This window comes from Dromiciops gliroides, chromosome 3 (assembly GCF_019393635.1).
Source record: "Dromiciops gliroides isolate mDroGli1 chromosome 3, mDroGli1.pri, whole genome shotgun sequence".
In the NCBI taxonomy this organism is placed as follows: Eukaryota; Metazoa; Chordata; class Mammalia; order Microbiotheria; family Microbiotheriidae; genus Dromiciops; species Dromiciops gliroides.
In genome coordinates, this window is record NC_057863.1 from 251,321,182 (window position 1) to 251,342,143 (window position 20,962).

Consider the following 20,962-nt stretch of genomic DNA (forward strand, 5'->3'; position numbering starts at 1 on the left):
AAACCTTTATGTGGTATTAAACTTGTACATTTTTCTCCTTATAATTCCAAAATATTTTCACTTAAAAATGGAGTTGGGACAGCCTAGGTGTGTGGTGGACAGAGGATTGGCTCTGGAGTCAGGAGAATGTACCTTAGACACTTACAGGCTGTGTGACCTAGGCAAGTCACTTAATCCTAATTGTCTCCCAAAAGAAAAAGAACAGATAGAGTGGAAAAGAATGTTTTTTGACTATTTGTGTCTGACTGAATACTGCCTTCATTAATTGTGAAACTTTTACCCTAATTTATATTTTTCTTGGTTTCTTGCCAAAATGGAGGATCAAAGAAGAGTGAGAATGGATTAGAAGAGAAAAATTAGGTATCATTAGGAAAGTTTTCTGCTAATAATTAGCTTGCTAATTCTAGCCACCCCACCCCCACCCCCGCACGCACACGCACACACACACACACACACCTTTTTATATCCTGTTCAACTTGTCTCTTAAAAAACTTGGCTCAAACAACTTCATTTCAATAGTCACGCTTTGTTGTCCTGATATCCATTTTGTCATTGGTCTGGAAATTTTTAAGTGCTGCATTATTGGCAGAAATACCACCTGAAATGAAAATAAAGCCAGTTTGAAAGCAAATGTAACAATATTTTTTAAAGCCATTAACAAATACCCAGTTTAGTCAGTGATTGAAATCATTGAGAATTCGAAGCTTGGTAGCGCTCTAATTCTCACAGGCAAGTCACTTTAAACCCTCATTGCCCTGCAAAAAACAACAACAAAACAAAACATGAATGTCCAAAAAATAGATGTAGAGGGATATGGGCAAGACTAATCTGATCATTTGTAGATGATCATTGCAGACTTGCAAAGATCTGTTTTCCCACAGATGAGCTCTAATTCCCTGAAATACTGTGTGTGGCAATGGAAAACTGATAGCCATAGTGAGAAAAAGAACCCCGGACTGCCAAATGTAAAACCAATGCTGTCTTCAAGATGGTTTTGTGGAAGAATGTTAATAAACAAACTAACCCAGCCGTATAGTTGGAAAGAATGGAAAATGAACTGTGGGTTTTGGGAGGGGTTTTTTTGGGGTTTTTTTAGCATCCAAAAGCATTGTTTACTATAGGGAGGGGCCCTACATCCTTCAAAAAGGGGATCTCTATGTCTAGCCTATTAGAGAAAGACTGTCTTCCTGTCTTGGTCAGTTTTCAAGTTTTTTCTCATTCTGCATCTAAAACCTGTCACTTCTCTGTCAGGAGGTAGGTAGCATGTTCTATCAGCATTCTGCTATCTTTTTTACAATGATTTCTGGTTAAAGGATGGAGCAGAAGTGTATTCAGAAATGAACGTGATGTTAAATTCAGCATTTTAAAAAGAGCTACTATGACCCTTCAAAATGCTATTTGATTAATTGGCAAAATAATTCATTGGGGTATGGCATCCACCTGAACAGAGTGAACGAAAGCACAATTCAAGTGCAAAACCCAGATACATTTATTGGGTGAGCACAGCACATGTGCACACAGAATAGTAAGTTGATCCATCTGCACCAAAGATTAGCACTTTAGAGAGTGGTTTATATGACAACAAAGGGAAGCAGGAGAATAGGGGGAATACAAAGGGCTGGGAACCAGGATGTTTTTTGCAAACGCTCTTCATTTGGCACTGGTATGGACCAGTTTGAGCTGGCCCTATGATTGCTGGTACAACAGAGGTGTTCTGGGTTCACCCAGTGGACACTGCAAAAGAACACTGGTATGTCAAACTTGAACAACACTCGTTCTGCCTCCTGATTGGCTAATTTTGATTCCCAGTTTACTTCAGTCTCTCCTGAAAGGGAGCCCAAACAAATCAAGGTGATTAGTAAATTCATTCATTCTATTTCTACACATTATATGCTTGATCCACTCCTAACATCTTTTTCTTTGGCTAGTTACCTATCAACCTGTTATTCTGGTGTCCATGTTCTTACATCTTTTTTACCATTCCAGTTAGAATCTCAGTGCCTTGAGTAATATGTTCTTTTCTAAATCCTCTAAACTATGATTTCAGGTCTCATCATACAACTGAAATTGTTCTCTCCAAAGTTATTAATTGTATATAGTTGCCAGATCCAATAACTTTTTCTAAAAATCCCCATTCTTCTTGACCTTTCCACAGCCTTTGACTCTACCAGTCCCCCTCTTCTTTTGTATACATTCTCTGAAGGTTTTTGACATATCTTTCTCTTAGTTCTCATTCCTTTTTAGACTGCTCCTCAGTTTTCTTTTTTCATGGAATCTTCAATCAGGTAACACCAAATAACTGTGGGTGTTCCCTAAGGTTTTGTGCTTGGTTCTTTTCTCCTTTCATATTATCTCACTTTAGATCTCATCAGCTCCCTTAGATTCAATTATAATTTCCATGTAGATGATTCTCAGATTTATTTTTCCAGTTCTAACCTCTCTCTTGACTTCTAGTCCCTAATCACCAGTTGCCTGACGTAGAATGAAGTCAGCAGAGTAATTTATATATACAACACTGTAAAGACAAATTTGAGACTTTTGAAAACTTTGAATTATACAAGGACCAACTATCCTGAAAGAAGACGACAATTTTTTAAGATATGGACAGTGTAGCAGTTTGTTTGGCTTGCCTGTGTATAATTTTTTGTTTGGTTTGGTTTGGTTTTGGTTTTGGTTTTTTTGCGGGGCAATGGGGGTTAAGTGACTTGCCCAGGGTCACACAGCTAGTAAGTGTCAAGTGTCTGAGGCCGGATTTGAACTCAGGTACTCCTGAATCCAGGGCTGGTGCTTTATCCACTGCCCCACCTAGCTGCCCCCACTGTGTATATTTTTTGCAAGGTTTTTTTTCTTTTCCAGTGCTAGAGGAGGGAAGGAGGGGAATGATTTTTATCCATTAAAATGAGAAGCTGCAAACAAAGCCATCCAGAGTTTTTGCTCCCGTCATTTCCTCTGTTGCCTTCTAGGAAGGGTACCATTGACGGATATGGCCAACAGTAGGTAACAAAGGGCAATAGAAAAGGAAAAGCAAAGGAGTCTAGATAATCTACAAACTGGATAACTTTCCCTTGAAATGTGTTACAATGCAATTCAGATATCTATATCTAGATGTATCTAGATATATATAGATATATCACACACGTATTTGGAGATATAGAAATGTCAACCCAAGGAAAAGAATTGATTAATTTTTTTTAATTAAATAATCACCACCTGCATTAAACCAAATTCACTCCCCTGGTTGCCCCATTTATCCTTCAGGAAAGTTCCATGGTGACTCCTGACATGGTCCCAGCAACCTGAGCTGCTTTGTTTGTCCTTCATTCTTTTTGTTCGTTTGTTTGTTTGTTTTGGGGTGGGGCAATGAGGGCTAAGTGACTTGCCCAAGGTCGCACAGCTAGTAAGTGTCAAGTGTCCGAGATCAGACTTGAACTCAGGTCCTCCTGAATCCAGGGCTAGTGCTTTAACCACTGCGCTACCTAGCTGCCCCTCCTTTGTCCATTTTCAACAGGTGTCCAGGCTTCCAAAAAGATTGCATTGAGACTTAGCAACCTGAGGAAATATGAATCTCAAATTAAGGATTGATGGCCAAAAACTATGTATGGAGCCAGGGTAGCTAGATGGCCCAGTGGATAGAGCACTAGCCTTGGATTCAAGAGAACCTGAGTTCAAATCTCACCTCAGACACTGTGTGACCCTGGGCAAGTCCCTTAACCCCAATTGCCTTAAACATCTGGAGCCATCTCCAGTCATCCTGATGTATATCTTGCTACTGGACCCAGATGGCTCTGGAGAAGACCGTGAGGTTGGTGACCTTGCACAGCCCTCTCTCATTTAAATCCAACTCAGTGCAAGTCATGACATCACCTGGATGCCATGGTCTTCTTCAAGAATGAAGGACTTAACCCCAATTGCCTCATCAAAAGAAAAGAAAAGAAAATGGCCAAAGGGGAACGAGTTTACGAATGTGTTTTGCCTATTATTTTTGTAAAAGCTTTGTTTCAAAGCTATTATAACTTATCTGGAGGACTGTGCAACTCACAAATCATAATTGAAACAGGAGTTGGAACTAATAACAACTGACATTTACATAACATCAAAGGTTTGTAAAGTGCATTACTTGTGTTATGCTGTTTGAACCTCACAACCTCATGACAACCCTGTGAAGTAAGTGCATTCTTGCAACTTTACATGAGAAAACTGAGGCTGGGGGGGGGGGGTGGTCACAACTATCAAATGTAGAAGGTGAGATTTGTGCATATGTCTTCCTGACTACAGATCCAGCTCTATCCAGTATACCACACTACCTCACAAGAAAGAGGGTATACACTTCTTTTTTTCTTTCTTTTTTTTTTTTTCAGGGCAATGGGGGTTAAGTGACTTGCCCAGGGTCACACAGCTAGTAAGTGTCAAGTGTCTGAGGCCGGATTTGAACTCAGGTACTCCTGAATCCAGGGCCGGTGCTCTATCCACTGCGCCACCTAGCCGCCCCCGAGGGTATACACTTCTGAAAGACTGGATGCTTGATTAAAAATCTGACCCATCCCTAATCTCTGAGCAGATCTCTAGCTCAGCAACTAGTCGTGGACTAGACTTGGACCACTTAACAGTCTTGGGCCCTGTGATGGAAGGAATTAGAGGGGAACACTCACCACAGAAAATAGAAAGTGGCTCACAGACAATTCCATGACCAGGAGTGTTCAGGTCCATAAACTTAGAGATGGAAGGAAACTTCAAGGTCATCTACTCCATCATTTTATAGATTAGGAAACTGAGACTCACAGAAGTTAAGGAACTTGCCTGAGGTCACACAAATGGTAAATGGCAGAACTAGAATTCAAACCCAGATCCTCTGGTATTTTCATTCTGCCATACTACCTCTGCTCAACTGTTGGTTGATCTTTATAAAATATTTTAAGAGATATGCAAGTAATTAAGGTGGGCCCTTTTAGAAACTCATTAGGGATAGAGAGATAGAAACATGATTTCACCATTATAGGAAATTCCCAGGTGAGGAAACTCCCTTCACTAATGTAGGTTGGCACATTTTCTACAACTAACTTCTAGACGGTTGCCCAGGGCACTGGTATTAAACTCAAATAAAAATGGATCCTATTGGTGGATTATTGACTTGGGAAACCACCAACAGTATGTTGTTCATATTGCATTTTTATTTATTTTGTTAAACAGTTCTTGATTACATTTTAATATAGTTTGGGTGGCACTAGGGCTCAGAGCTAGGAGTTTGGCAAATTTAGTATTTGGGGAAAATCTATATGTGGCTACAGATCTTTATGTATATAAGGTTTAGTGGTCCCTGTTTCTATTTGAGTTTGACACCACTGACCTAGAACATCAAGAGGTAAAGTAACTTGCCTAAGGTCACATAACCATTGTCCAAACCTAACTAATCTAGGTTTTCCTGACTCCAAGGTCAGCCTTCTATTCACCATACCATGATCCCTCTCTTTAATTAAAATTAACATGTAAAGGCATCTACAAATTATCATTGCAGCAATGTATATACTTCATGTAACCGGAGAGAAATGGCTATTTCATCTAAAATGGTGAGAATAGGAGCAGCTAGGTGGCGCAGTGGATAGAGCACCAGCCCTGGAGTCAGGAGTACCTGAGTTCAAATCTGACCTCAGACACTTGATACTTATTAGCTGTGTGACCCTGGGCAAGTCACTTAACCCCAGTTGCCTCACTAAAAAACAAAAAAATAAAATAAAATGATGAGAATAAAGTTGCAACTGGAATCTGATGGGATGAGAAGGTTAATACTTATTGATTCGTTCTTAAAGTCTTTTTACCCAGTCTCCTAGGAGTAGTGAGTCTCAGATTATCAGTTTGGTTTTCAGAAAGTGTAATTTAATGCAGTATAAGGTATGGCACAATGGATCAGCCTAAGAGGCAAGAAGACTTGGGTTCAGTTCCCCCACTGACATTGTCAATCTGGGCTAGGTTGACCAAGTTCTTTAACCCTCACTACTCCCAGCAACTAAGACCATAAATTGTAGAGCAGAGGCTGGTGGGAGCTGGTTGAGAGCGTTTCCTGCCAGTGTGAATAAAAGCACACATCTGGTTTGGTTTTGCTTTTAAGGCAGAGAACTTCTGAACCACAAAACAGCACAAAGCCTTTTTCCCTCTTCGCTCTGGGACTAGCTCAAATAGAAGTAGACTAACAGAAGAGTACCTACCACCATAGCTCAGGCCCTCTTGTTTCCCAGTTTCAAGCAAAGCTCCAATAGTTTCAATATCCATAATATTGGTGTACTGTGACTGGGCTTGAATGAAATGAAACACAGATATGCTTATGAATCTTGATGACATTTTGGCTTGGGAAAGTTGAAAGTAGGGTCCAGAAGCACTATGGGATAAATCAGAACAAGTGGTATAGTGAAGGGAGTCTTGGATCGGAGTTAAAACCAGAGTTCAATCTGGCACTTACCAGCTGTGTGTCTCTGGACAGTCACTTCTGCCCCATCTCACTTTCCTCAACCGTAAAATGGGGATAATAATAGTACTTACTTACCTCCCAGGATTGTGAGGATCAAATGAGATCATTAGTTCTGTGCCTGGTACATAAACACTTAAGGGGAATGAGGAAAGGTATAAACATTAAGCACCTACTATGTGCCTGTATATAATTGCTTGTTTAAAAAAATCAGCAAAGATGTAATTAAGGAGATACAAAGACAAAAACAGACCCTGACTTCAAGGAGCTTACACCCCAATGAAAGGAAAAAGCATATACACAAAAATGGTAGTGGTTCGACTTACCTGACATATGCTGCCTCCTATCAGTTCCTCAGGGTGCCTTGCACCTGGCTTGGCTTGCCTGCCCCTAATTGCCAAAGTCAAGGATGCTGAGAGATAGAAGGAAGAGTGGGTGTATCTAATTTTTTTGAGTGGAGGTAAGTGTCTTTAATCTTTTTTTTTCAGTCTTAATAGTTTTTTTCCAGTTACACATAAAGATAGTTTTTTCAACATTCATTTTTATAAAATTTTGAGTTCCAAATTTTTCTCTCTTCCTCCTTTCCCTCCTCCCTCCAAAAGACAGCAGTGAATCTGATACAGGTTATATATGTACAATCATGTCAAACATATTTCCACATTAGTCATGTTATGAAAGAAGAATCAGAACAAAAGGGAAAACCTCCAAAAAAGAGGGAAAAACAGCAAAAGTGAAGATCATATGGTTCAATCTGCATTCATATTCCACAGTTCTTTTTCTGCATGTGGAGAGCATTTTCCATCATGAGTCCTTTGGAACTATCTTGGGCTATTGTATTGCTGAGAAGTCAAGTCTATCACAGTTCATCATGTTACTGTGTACAATGTTCTGGTTCTGCTCCTCTCAGTCAGCATCAGTTCATGTAAGTCCTTCCAGGGTTCTCTGAAATCTGCTTGCTCATCGTTTCTTACAGCACAATAGTATTCCATTACATTCATATACCACAACTTGTTTTTTCATTCTTCAACTGATGGGCTTCCAGAGGAATTGTAATTCAAATGAAACGAAGGGTCCAGAGCTGCCTCTTCTTTTGTAGCTGCCAAGGTTTATGAGCTCTTTGTGAGTCTGGTGGAGGACGGATTATTGCTTCTATCTCCAACTCGGCTTCCAGGTGGCCATGATCATATGTTGTGTCTAAGCTGAGCCTCAGTTCCGGATGCTTCTTTCATGTTTTGTTTCATGGATAAGTAAGTAATCAAGCCATCACTAAGGTAAATGTGTCAAAGATGTTACTTTGTGAGTTTAAAAGATTTTTAAGTCATTGAATGTGACAGCAACAGTGTCCATTAGAGCACAGTTGCCCCATCTGCAACAGTGATTGATTTAGCTCCAAGTTCAGAGGAGGCTCAGATTTGGACTGGAGTGATAAGGCAGAACCAACATGAAATATAAAATAGCTGATTAGCAATCTTACCAATTCATGGGTATTCTCTCAATTTCCAATTTTTTGCCACCACAAAAAGAGTTGCTATAAATATTATTGTACAAATAGGTCCTTCCCCCCTTTTTAGGATTTCTTTGGAATACAGACTTCATAGTGGCATTGCTGGGTCAAAAGGTATGCACAGTTTTATAACCCTTGGACATAGTTTCAAATTTCTCTCCAGAATTAGTTCACAACTCCACAATAGAGTAGTATTGTCCCAATTTTCCCACACCCCCTCCAACCTTTATAATTTTCTTTTTCTGTCATATTAACCAATCTGACAGGTGTGAGGTAGTACCTTAGAGTTGTTTTAATTTGCATTTTTCTAATCAATAGTGATTTAGACCATTTTTTCATATGGCTATGGATAACTGGTTTCTTCATCTGAGGGGCAGCTAGGTGGCACAGCGGATAGAGCACTGGCCCTGAAGTCAGGAGGACCTGAGTTCAAATCCAGCCTCAGACACTTGATACTAGCTGTATGACCCTGGGCAAGTCACTTAACCCCAATTGTCTCACCAAAAATTAATTACTTAATTAAAAATTTTTTTTCTTCATCTGAAAACTACCTGTTTCTATCCTTTGACCAGTTACCAATTAGGGAATGACTTGTAGTATTATAAATTTGACTCAGTTGTCTATATATTTGAGAAATGAGGCATTTATCAGAGACACTTGCTGTAAAAATTTTTTTCCAGCTTTCTGCTTTCCTTCTAACTTGGTTGCATTGGTTTTGTTTGTGCAAAATCTTTTTAATTTAATATAATTAAAATTAACCATTTTATATTTCATAATGCTCCCTATCTCTTGGGTGGTAATAAATTCTTTCTTTATTCATAATTCTGACAGATAAACTATTCCATGCTCCCCTAATTTGCCCCTGGTGTTACCCTTCATGTCTAAATCATGTACCCATTTTCACCTTATTTTGGTATACAGTGTAAGATGTTAGTCTATACCTAGTTTTTGCCAAATGGTTTTCCAGTTTTCCCAAACATTTTTGTCAAATAGTGAGTTCTTGTCCCAATAGCTAGGATCTTTGGATTTGTCAAACACTAAGTTACTGTGTTCAGGTGAAGCATAATAAATTCTGCTTCAGCCTTTTATCTTTACTCTGTTTGTGCCTCCCACCTTCAAACAGGTGTTTCTTGTAAACACCTATCAGCCTCTGACCTGTGAATGGGTAGAAACAAACAGAGCAAGGTAGAGACAGGAGAGTCAGGGATCAAACAGAAGTTTAATTTCAAAGTGAGAGAAATGGCTTATAAGCAAGGAAGGGCTAGAGACACATGTACTGGGACTCTGCCCCTAGTAGAGGGAACCAAGGCAATGTGGGCATATCTCAGTACTTATACCAATGACTATGCAGTGAGCTGTAGCCCTGACAATGTGGGGTAACAGCAACAATGTGACAAGTGTAATTCATAGCAGAACGTCATGGCTGGAACATGGATACAGCAGGTACTTGTCCGAGCTTAGAGAACATGATTTTGCCAGAGGGTTAAGTTCATCCAGAAGGTGAGTGCAAAGGGTTGTTGTTCTGCCAATCTCAGGGCACAGCTTGTTTACTGGGTCTTAGCTCTGGAAGACAGGGTGCCTCCTAATGTCTTGACAAAGGCTTTGAGCTGAATTTGAAGCACATTCTGATAGTGTTGTGATGCCAAGGCATGGTTTCCATACAGCGTTTGGGAAGCAATAAGGAAAACCCCTTGGCACTTGACAGTTTTAAGGCCTCTGAAGTATCCACACAGGGGTGGGGGTGGGGGAGCTTCGGAAAAGAACAAACAGTACCTAGAGTTGGGATGTCAGAGTATGTGTGTGTGTGGTTGTGTATATGAGTCAGTCCATGTCAGAGATACCAGAAGTACTATGGAAGCAGTTACTCCTTTCCCAGTCACCTAACTGGGTGTTGCCTAAGGTGGAGGACTCTGAATGGAACAATGAATAGAACTTCAAACAAAATGGCTAAAATCTCTGAGCAACCCAATTGTCCAGTGCAGGTGAAGTCGCCTGTTTCCCTAGGTCCTATAAAAAGAAAACCACCATTATCTCTACACCTCTTCTGGAGGTGATGAAGAAAAATACCTCATTCCTGGAACAGTTAATCTTGGCATTCAAAACATAGCCCTGCATGTTTATATGTCAGATATACTTCCTGTCACTGAATTGCATGGGTAGTGCTTTTTTTTGGGGGGGGGTAGGCAATTGGGGTTAAGTGACTTGCCCAGGGTCACATAGTGTTAAGTATCTGAAGCCGGATTTGAATCCAGGGCCGGTGCTCTATCCACTGCACCACCTAGCTGCCCTTAGGGTAGTACTTTTCTAGCAGCTTTTTTTTGGGGGGGGGCCAATGGGGATTAAGTGACTTGCCCAGGGTCACACAGCTAGTAAGTGTCAAGTGTCTGAGGCCGGATTCGAACTCAGGTACTCCTGACTCCAGGGCCAGTGCTCTATCCACTGCGCCACCTAGCTGCCCCCAGGGTAGTACTTTTAATGGAGGCGAGAATTGCTGGAGAATTACTAGCCTTTTAAAAGGAAGTCAAGGCTACTAGTAGAAGACTTGGGATGCTATCATAGACATGCTAATTATCAGGCCTCTAGAGTTGAGCCCCTCTCAGTTGAAAACCCTGTTGGAGTTAGTGTGTTACTTTAGATTAGCTTTTTGAGAGACATCTGGGAACTAAGAAAGGGGATTTGTGATTGAAATATTGAACCAAGGGTTGAGCAAGGTCATATTGCAGTGTATTTAGCCCTACAATTCAGCAGGTCTAATGGTTGTAGTTGACCAGTTGAATGGTATACCATAATCTCACAGGATAAGCCAAGCATATAACACAAAGATTTGGAATTCTTTTTGTGTGTATGTGTTGATGGGGAGGGCGTTGGGTTGGAGGTAGGTTGGAGTGGGAGCAGTAATTTTTGGCACAGCCTAGAAATATTGCCTATGCAATTGGAAGTCTGTGAACAGACATCCTAGAACGAGTGCAGCAATGTCATTGGTACTAGTGTGGAGCTCAGGGCCATCAATTCCAACAAGGCCTCTAATTTTGGGTATTGGCATACTCTGCTTCCTGGGTACAATTTTCTTGTAGGGAAATTTAGTAATTAATTTATTCAAACAATTGGTGAGTGTGTGTACAGAATCCTTCCCTGCTAAATGGTGACCTATTTGGCCAACCTCCTCAAACTTAGAAGCCATGTCTCTTGTAAAATTTACATCGGGCAAGAATATCGTTGGTGTAGTCATTTTCTACATCACTAGGGGTTACAATGGCATCAATCCCTGATCTGTAGGCAGAGAGACCACCTGAAATAGAACACAAAAGCATTAGAAGTAGTGATGAATTCCAGCCAGAAGGACAGGAAAATGCTGTGTCAGATCACTGGTCAAAGTTTTCCCAAAAAAGGAACTCCTTTCTTTTTCTCCCCACCTAAAAATACAGGATAATTTGCAGGCCACTTGGAAAATATTGGCTTGTCCTTTTGAATAGTTCAGCTCTGGTCAGAAATAGACACTCTGCCCCCAGTTCATCTTCACTGTGGGCATCTTTCAAAGTGTTTCTTCTTATGCATCTAGTAATCTAAATTGAACATCAGCAAGTCTTATCTTATCACCTAAAAATATTTGCTAAGTCCATGCTTTGTCCTGGACTATGTAAGAAAATAATGACATAGGCCTGGTCCCTGACTTCAGGAGATTTTCATTTTGGTGACAGTAACTTTCCACACATGAACTTTTGTCTCCTGAGTCTCAGAATCTTAGAGTTGAAAGAGACCTGAGGGAACAATTCCTCCAATCTATAGCTGAACAAGAATCTCCACTATAATATATATATGGAGAGAGAGAGAGAGAGAGAGAGAGAGAGAGAACGCGAGCAAGCGAGCGCAAAGGATCATTCCCTCTTTTTGCTTGAAGACTTCCAGTGAGGGATGACATTCTCTGTTTGGAGGCCAATTCTACTTTTATTCCGCTTGCAAAGTACTTTACAAATATTATCTCATTTGAGGTAGTTATTATCCCCATTTTATGGATGAGCAAACTGATTTGGACAGAGGTTGTGACTTTCCCAAGGTCCCATAGTAAGTGAGTCTGGATTTGAACTCAGTTCTTACTGACTCTAGATTCAGCATTTAATCCACTTCACCACCATAGCTGCTTCTAGGGAATTTTCCCCAGATATCAAGCCTAAATTTGTCTCTATGCAATTTCCACCTATTGATCCTAATTCAAGCCAAAGTCTTCTCTTCTCCAAACTGAACAAACATCTCTAGTTCCTTTATGTCATCCTTGTATAAAATGGTTTCAGGGACCTTCAGCATCCTAGTTATCCTCCTCTGCAGATACTCCAGTTTATTAATGTCCTTCCTAAAATGTGAAGCTCAGAAGCAGATACCTTAAGTGAGGTCATACCCCCACTATATCATATCACCATTTTATGCCAGAGCTTTAGAACCCCTAAAAATCATAGTTAAGAAATCAAACTGACCCCATAGGAAAGTGTCCTGTCCTGAAATAGGAATTTTCCCAGGGAGAAAGAAGTACATTTTCAACCCTTTCAGAGTTGAGGCTTCTTTCACAAGTCTCATCATCTCTTCATGAAATCAAGTGTTGACTGATTCCATCTCCCTCAGACTCCTCTCCCCTCTGATTCGAGGGCTAAGGGACAGTATACCAAGCTTGTCCTGATACCTTCCTTTAGGAGACCTTCAGAAACTGAACTCAGCCCACTCTGCTTTGCATCTGCTGCTCTGCCTGGATTCAACTCCAAGGAATAAGATGTCCCTTTGCCAGGTACCCCCTGGTGTCCAGTCTCCTACCTCCCCCATTTTCTTTTTTTTCCTTTTTTTTTTTTAGTGAGGCAATTGGGGTTAAGTGACTTGCCCAGGGTCACACAGCTAGTAAGTGTTAAGTGTCTGAGGCCGGATTTGAACTCAGGTCCTCCTGACTCCAGGGAACGTGCTCTATCCACTGCACCACCTAGCTGCCCCTCTCCCCCATTTTCTTACCTTTTGTGTATTGTCTCCTCCCCACACACACCCCCATTAAATTGTTTGGGGTTTTTTTGTTTGTTTTTTAGTGAGGCAATTGGGGTTAAGTGACTTGCCCAGGGTCACACAGCTGGTAAGTGTTAAGTGTCTGAGGTCGGATTTGAACTCAGGTACTCCTGACTCCAGGGCCAGTGCTCTATCCACTGCGCCACCTAGCTGCCCTTCCCCCATTAAATTGTAAGCTCCTTGAGAGCAGGGACTGTCTTCCTTCTTATTTTTTTTTTGTTTGTTTTTTGTTTTTTTGCAGGGCAATGAAGGGTTAAGTGACTTGCCCAGGGTCACACAGCTAGTAAGTGTCAAGTGTCTGAGGCCGGATTTGAACTCAGGTACTCCTGAATCCAGGGCCGGTGCTTTATCCACTGCGCCACCAAGCTGCCCTGTCTTCCTTCTTATTAATTGTATCTGCAGCACTTAGCAAAGTGCTTGTCACATAATAGATGCTTAATAAATGATTATTGAATACAGTTTATTGGCTATTGACTTGATAAGTTTAGAGCAAGAAAGGCACTTGGAGGCCATTTTGTCCAAACCCCTAAATTTATAGAGGAAACAGGCCTAGAGACATTAGTGACTTGGCCAAGATCACTCAGGGAGTAAGTAGCAGAGGTAGGATTTAAACTCAAGCCAAAGACTCCAAAACCAACACATACTCCTGCCCACCCCCACCCCCAGCCAAATCTCAAGACATCCTGTCTCACCACCTTCTTTCTAGTATGTTGGACAGTGCATGTCATTTGGCTAGTGAGACACAAACGCAGGATTCTTTACATGTCTAGTTTGACAGATCACTAAATCGAACAAGCCTTAGGTACACAAATCCTCATTTACCAATGTCACTTCAGCTAAATAGTTTCAGTGCTGCCAATCCTTCTGTAGCAAGTAAAGGATAAACTTTCAGGTCAGAAGTCATTTTATTTACTGTACATTTCAACAAATAAACCTGACTCACCTTTCAGGTGTTGACTCATAGTCCAAGTTGGGAATTTTCTCTGGATTGCCTTAATTTTGTCAGTTAAGATCTTTACAGCCTGTGTAAGGTGCTCTTGACTATCCCAGGCTCCAGTGGGGTGATAAGTGTGTTTATCAAGCTAGAAAAATGAAATAAAAATAAATCAGACTCCCTGGGAGAAAATATAGTTCTTTCTGTTGTCCTTGCCCTTCCAAATTAAATTTTTATTTCTCAGATTTGGGGCTTTCCCCCTTATTTACCCACAAAGGGTTATTTTTTGAGTTGTTTCTTTTCTTCAGTGAGAAGAAAGGTAATATGTTGAAATGAATACTGAATTTGGAGTCAGAAGACTTGGGACATGTCCCAGCTCCACCCCTTACTAGCAGTTACCATACATGGGTAATTAATCTCCCTGAGCTTTAATTTCCTTATCTTTAAAATGGGAATAAATATTTACACCACCTATTTCAGAGGACTGTTGTGAAAATCAAGGAGAATGATGTACAAATCACTCTATAAATATAAAGCATTACATAAATGGAAGCTTTATTTAAAAAAAAGTTTTGGAGAAATGAGTACTTAACAGCTCCAGTGTGAGGAAAAAAAAAAAAGAAGATACTGTTATTAAAAGCAAAGCAGTTTAAAAAAAAAAAGAAAAGAAAAGCAGGGGACAGCTAGGTGGCGCAGTGGATAAAGCACTGGCCTTGAATTCAGGAGGACCTGAGTTCAAATCCAGCCTCAGATACCTGACACTTGCTAGTTGTGTGACCCTGGGCAAGTCACTTAACCCCAATTGCCCCACCAAAAAAACCAAACAAACCCCAAAACCAAAGCAAACTGAGTACTCAAAGAAGGCCAGGTCTTCATAATAAAAGCAAGATATGAAAGTAAAACAGTTATTCTAAAAATAATAGCTTACACTTGTTGTAGTTTCTCTAGAAAATGTGTCTTCATCAATGTGATTATAGACCTATCAAAGGACCCCAATGTTCATGCTTCTATAATCCTCTAAGGTTTATGAAGTACTTGAGGAAAACTGAGGTTCAGATAAGGTAAACTAGCTCACGTTCACAGAGCTAGTTAGACTAAAATGTCAATTATCCAAAATTAATGTCTAACTATGGAGTCCTTTACTGCATAGAGCTAAGGCAATTATCCCCTACTTCTCTCCACCCCCCACAGCAATCTAGTATTGAGGTAGTTAGGATTGAGGAATATTACTTAAATAGTATTTTGGTCCCAGGTGATAAAAATTTACTTTCTTCTTTAGTTGTGCTATGGAGAATAGTCTTCTGTTAATAGAATTATTTTCTTAAAATTAATTGGACAAAATCTGCATTTACAGGCTCTTTTGTAACTTTCCCTGTTTGAGGCCTAATATTCAAAGAGCCTCCAAGTCACAAAGACCTGAGTTCCAGGCCAGCTTCTGACACATCCTGGCTGGTAACCCTAGACCTGTCACTTCTCAGTGTCCCAGACAACTCTCCAAGGCTTTAAGTTGCAGAGCAGGAGCCAATCTACATTGGTGGAGGGGATTTCTTTAGAATAATTTCCCTCTACCAGTGAGATCACAGGGCTGATCCAAATAATTACTATGCTATAACTTCACTTGTTCATTCATCCAACTCCTACATTCTTATGACATGTCTTTTAGAGTGCCTAATGACACAGGCCCTAAAGAAAGCAGCAAAGATGTTGAGAAGAAACCATTTGACATTTTAGTCAATGTCCCTTTAGATGAGGAAACAGAGCCAGACATGAAGTGACTTATCCAAGGTTGCATAGGTAGCAAATTGCAGGGCTGAGATTTGAACTGAGGTTCTCTGAATCCAAATCCAGTCCTCTCTCTCCTCTCTACCACTTTTCCCCCTATTAAAGGGCTATAATAGGGTTTCTGTTTTTGCTGATATTTTGCTGGAAAGGTGAACATCATTGCTGAACCACAGGTATTGCTTCTTGACAGTTACCTGCATCAAACCAAATTTAAGTCTCTGATAGTCCCAGCCATCTTGGAGCACAGACCCAGCATGGGTCTCTCTGGAGATAATTCCAGCAATCAAAGCAGGATCCACACATTGTTTCTGTCCAACATCTTTGATTATAATTTGATATTTCTTCATAGCCACCAAATCCATCTCAGCAAACATTTCTGAGCCACGGATCCCTACAGTAGAAATAGAAATATCGGTACTTTCTCTCTTTCTTTCTTTCTTTTTTTTTTTTGGTTTGGGTTTTGTTTTTTTTTTGGTGGGGCAATGGGGGTTAAGTGACTTGCCCAGGGTCACACAGCTAGTAAGTGTCAAGTGTCTGAGGCCGGATTCGAACTCAGGTACTCCTGACTCCAGGGCCAGTGCTCTATCCACTGCGCCACCTAGCCGCCCCCACTTTCTCTCTTTCTTAATTAGTTTTCTTTATTCTTAAAAGAGACTAGAATTAAAAAAAAAATCTATCAAGGGGCAGCTAGGTGGCGCAGTGGATAGAGCACTGGCCCTGGATTCAGGAGGACCTGAGTTCAAATCCGACCTCAGACACTTGACACTTACTAACTGTGTGACCCTGGGCAAGTCACTTAACCCCCATTGCCTCACCCCCCAATAAAAAACTATTGGGAGGGAGGGTGTGTTGTCACTTGAATCGATTACCCTGCCCAATTTAAAGTACTTAACAAGATGCTCTAGCTCTGATACATTTAACTGGAAAGAACACCTCTATTGAATTAATTAATCACAAATTATAAACATGGTATGAAAAGTTCTTAATCAATCTGGAAGGAGTGAAAGCCATTGGATAGGATGAAATAATGCTGCACAGGAAGTGTATTAGAACTGGTTGAGATATATCCTGTGAGGCTTGGACAAAATAGCAAGCCATTTCACAACCTGTGTTTCTGTAGTGGGACAAATGCAGTTCCATCCAAATTCCAGCCTTGAGAGGGAATTGCTTGGGAGTTAGGGGGAAGGGGGGAGGAAGGAGACAATTTCTTTCTCCTCTCCCCACTCAACCAGAGGATGAGCTTGTGAATTTCAAAAGGTAGAAAGATTTTTGGACTTATCTCTGGGTATGACTTATCTCGTACCAGTGTCCCTGGAGCAACAGTGACTGACATCAGCCTTTTCATTCAGAGCTGAGGATAGTTTAGATACACCGAGTAAAGGGGCACTTTTAGGACTCTACAAGGAACCCAGCAGAAAGCCCTACCATACCAAAGTCGAACTTCATGAATGGGAGAAAAGAACTTACAGCAACCAGAAGCTATGAGTTACCCATCTACCATATGTCCTTTCTAAGCTTAAGTCCACCCTTCCCCATGACTCTATGTGTACTCATGGAAGAAGGTGTTTCTTGTTTAGGGAGATGTTTGTGCTGACTGTTCTTAACTACCTTGGAAAATAACTCTTTCTAAGAGCCAATTAACTTTGCTGATTAATTGTGATCAACTGGTAGTTAATGGGAGATGCGCACACTAGTGGGGGCTCATGAGTAATAGAATTAGAGAAACCATCCCTGATTATGCAGGATTACCCCCCTGGAACTTTGAGGGGAGCTTCTGGGGACCCAGCCTGCTCATGGGAATGTAGCCTGTGCTACACATCTTTTAAGAAAATTATAGGGGAGCTAGGTGGTACAGTGAATAGAGCACTGGCCCTGGATTCAGGAGGACCTGAGTTCAAATCCAGCCTCAGACACTTGACACTTACTAGCTGTGTGACCCTGGGCAAGTCACTTAACCCCAATTGCCCTGCAAAAAAACCCCAAAATAACAACAACAAAAAAAACCCCAGAAAGTTATGACAGCCATAGTCAATCTCCAACAGTACCTATCACTATGGAAGCCAAAAATCCTGGAGAACACACCTTCTAACCCAAGCCACATTCAGAACCATAGAATATTAAAGCAGGATGGGACCTTAGAGATCAGCTAGTTCATCCTTCTGATTTTACAAATAACAGGCTCAGAGAGATTCATTGACTAGTTCAAGATCAAACAGTAACCTCAAAGAACCCATATTTCCTGACTCTAAGTTCAATGTCCTTCTAACTATACTACACTGACTTCCAACTTCCAGGAAACTTTCCTTAGAAAGCTATTCCCTAACTCATTTTCCGTCCGGCCCAACCTCCCTCACACAGAGAGAAATCTCTTAATTTCAGAATTGCTGTTTTAGAGACAAGGGAGGTTTTAATTAAATCAAACTAGCATAGTGGAATAAGTATTGACCTTGAATACCAAAGATCTGGGGCCTGGTCCCAATTTATCATTAAGTGGTTAAGACAAACTGGATCTCAGTTTCCTCATTGGTAAAATGAGTGGCTTGTTCTCTCTGGTTCCTTCCACCTCTGGATTCTATGGTTCTGTGATCTTAATGGAAGTAAGATATGTAAAAAGGGGTTGGAGAAGGAAACAATAGAGGAAAAGATATACAAAGATAAAAGCAACTTCTTTAAGTGAGAGTCTTAGGAAGATATATAAAGATATATATTTAAGGGAAGGGGGAAATGTTAAATGTGCACTCACCACAGTTGATCAATCTGTCTATATCACAGGAGGCTCCAGGGGTGTCCATGCTCATGATATCACCATAGCATCCATGGTACAAACGAGGCTGGAAGTGGGGATTCACGGGGGGAGGATATGGATAAGTGCCCTCAGAAGTAACTGAAAAACAAAAGGCTATCTTAAACCAAGACTTCGAGAAAACTTAACTTGGGTTGCCATTTTGAATATGATTTAACCTATAAAATATGAATAGCACTGGACTTCTTTCCCTTGTTAGGTATTCATTCTTTCAATAATTCAAATATTTATTGAACACCTACACTATACACAATAGGTATAGTAAGTAGAAAGAGATACAAACATGAATGACAGTCCCCTGGCCTGCAAAGTGATTGTACTCTAATACTAAGGGAATGTTGAATGATCTAGCTGTGATTCTTAGGGCAGTTTAGGGGAGGTAAAGAAACATTCTGAGATAAAACTGAAAAGGTAGAAAGATTGAAGCCAATCTTTCAAGGCACCCTATTAAATAAGAAGTGTAAACTTATTTTGGTAGGCAGTTAGTTGGCATAGTAGAGCATTGGGCCTGGAGTAAGGAAGATCTGAGTTCAAATAGAGTCTCTAATACTTGCTAACTCAGTGATCTTGGGCACAGTCACTTAACCTCTTCCTCAGTTTTCTCACTTGTAAAATGAGGATAATAAGAGTGTCCACCTCACAAGGTTTTTGTAAGGATCAAATGAGATAATATTTGTAAAGTGCTTAGCATAGTACCTTGCACAGAGATAGCTTATTCCCTCCCTCTCTAGTAGGCAATGAGGAGCCATTGAAGGTCTTTGAGCTGGGGAAGTGATGCCATTGGAACTGTTCATTAGAAAAATCAATCAGGAAGCAGTGTGTAGGAGAATCAAAATACTTGGAATAGGGAGAATATAATCCCTCTATGGTATACCTGAAGTCATCAACCGAACTTCCAAAAGGAGAACTTTAGTTTATTATTTGAGTATAATCCTTTACTCTAAATATGTTAGTGATACTTAGCACATCTCGAATTTATTAATACGAGAAAGTTCTGCTGCTTTATTTCAGATCTTTAAAGGTTAAGGGCAATGCAGATTCAAGGTATTATTATTGATCATCATGATGAATAATTATATGTATCAGTCTGTTTGTTCCAAAGAACCTCTCTTATACCCAGCCTATAATCTTCTGACCCATGGAGTGAGTTAAAACCAGGGCTTGAGGAAGAGCTGAGACCAAATGTTTTTTCACCCTAGGCAAGAATGGGAAATTGCACCCCCTGTGTATGACTAGAGACCCAAACTTTCAAACCTTCCCCGTACTATCTGTAGCCTGATTTATCATGAAACAAAACCAATGGGCCAAGGAGGGTGAGGTTTTCTGGCATCAAATATTTACATGGCAATATTAAATAGTGTCCCTTCTTGTACCCTGGGCAGTTGCCTGACTTGCCTAACCCTAGTCTGCCTCTGACTTGAGATAATAGGGAGTGAAGTGTAAAAGTGTTATTGCTATTTTGAGGGAGACAATTGAATTACAATTCATTTCTACTTTAATATTTTCATGGAAAAATAGAAAAAATAAATCGCACTTTTAAAGTCACTATATGGTGCAATGTGGTTTGAGGGGCAATAGTAAAGTGTTACACACACACACACACACACACACACACACACACACACACACAACTCACCAATGAGGGCAGCAAGGCCCAAAAAAGCGACAGGAACTAACATGCTGATGGATCTTATCCTGCAGGGCCTAGAATGATTTTTGAAATAAAGTTGTTTGAATAGAAAAAATAGAAACTTCAGTAAAGAAAATGCATTTTGAGCCAGTGAAAAGCCAATGTACCTCTTATTTAAGTGTCTTACCTAAATCCTTACAGCAAAAAATTCTCAGGAGCAAGCATGAGACATGATCTGAACTATAGGGTTTTAAGGCTTGGAGATCTACCCCCCCCCCCCACCATTTTCTTCAGTGTTTGACTCCAGAGGCAGCTAGGTGGCGTAGTGGATAGAGCACTGGCCCTGGATTCAGGAGGACCTGAGTTCAAATCTGGCTTCAAACACTTGACACTTACTAGTTATGTGACCCTGGGCAAGTCACTTAACCCTCATAGCCCCCCCCCCCCAAAAAAAAAGGTTTGACTTCAGACAGATATGCAGAAACTAGGGCCTAGAGAAGTGAGGAGATTTACCATAGCTTTGATATTGAGTTGTTTCAGTCATGTCCCACTCTTTGTGACCCTGTTTGGAGTTTTCTTGGCAAAGATACTGGAGTGGTTTGCCATTTTTTTTTTCTCCAGCTCATTTGACAGATGAGGAAACTGAGGCAAACAGGGTTAAGTGACTTGTCCAGAATTACACACTTAGTACATGTCTGAGGCTAGATTTTAACTCAGGAAGACCCACTCTTGGCCTGGGCACTCTCTATATAATATAGTTTATAGAGAGGGGCTTGGAATCGGGAAGACCTGGGTTCCAGTTTCACCTCTGACAC

The 20,962-nt window shown here is 40.6% G+C and overlaps 1 protein-coding gene across 1 annotated transcript; it reads right to left on the reverse strand.

Annotated features, from left to right (window-relative positions):
* Positions 1–11,131: 11,131 nt before the first annotated feature.
* On the reverse strand, positions 11,132–20,196 carry LYG2 (lysozyme g2). The gene is made up of 5 exons (XM_043991338.1): positions 20,154–20,196; positions 18,458–18,598; positions 15,909–16,105; positions 13,942–14,080; positions 11,132–11,250 (listed from the first exon to the last, which is right to left on the reverse strand). Exons 1-5 carry the CDS (start codon positions 20,194–20,196, stop codon positions 11,132–11,134), a joined length of 639 nt encoding a protein of 212 aa, XP_043847273.1.
* Between the last annotated feature and the right edge of the window lie 766 nt (positions 20,197–20,962).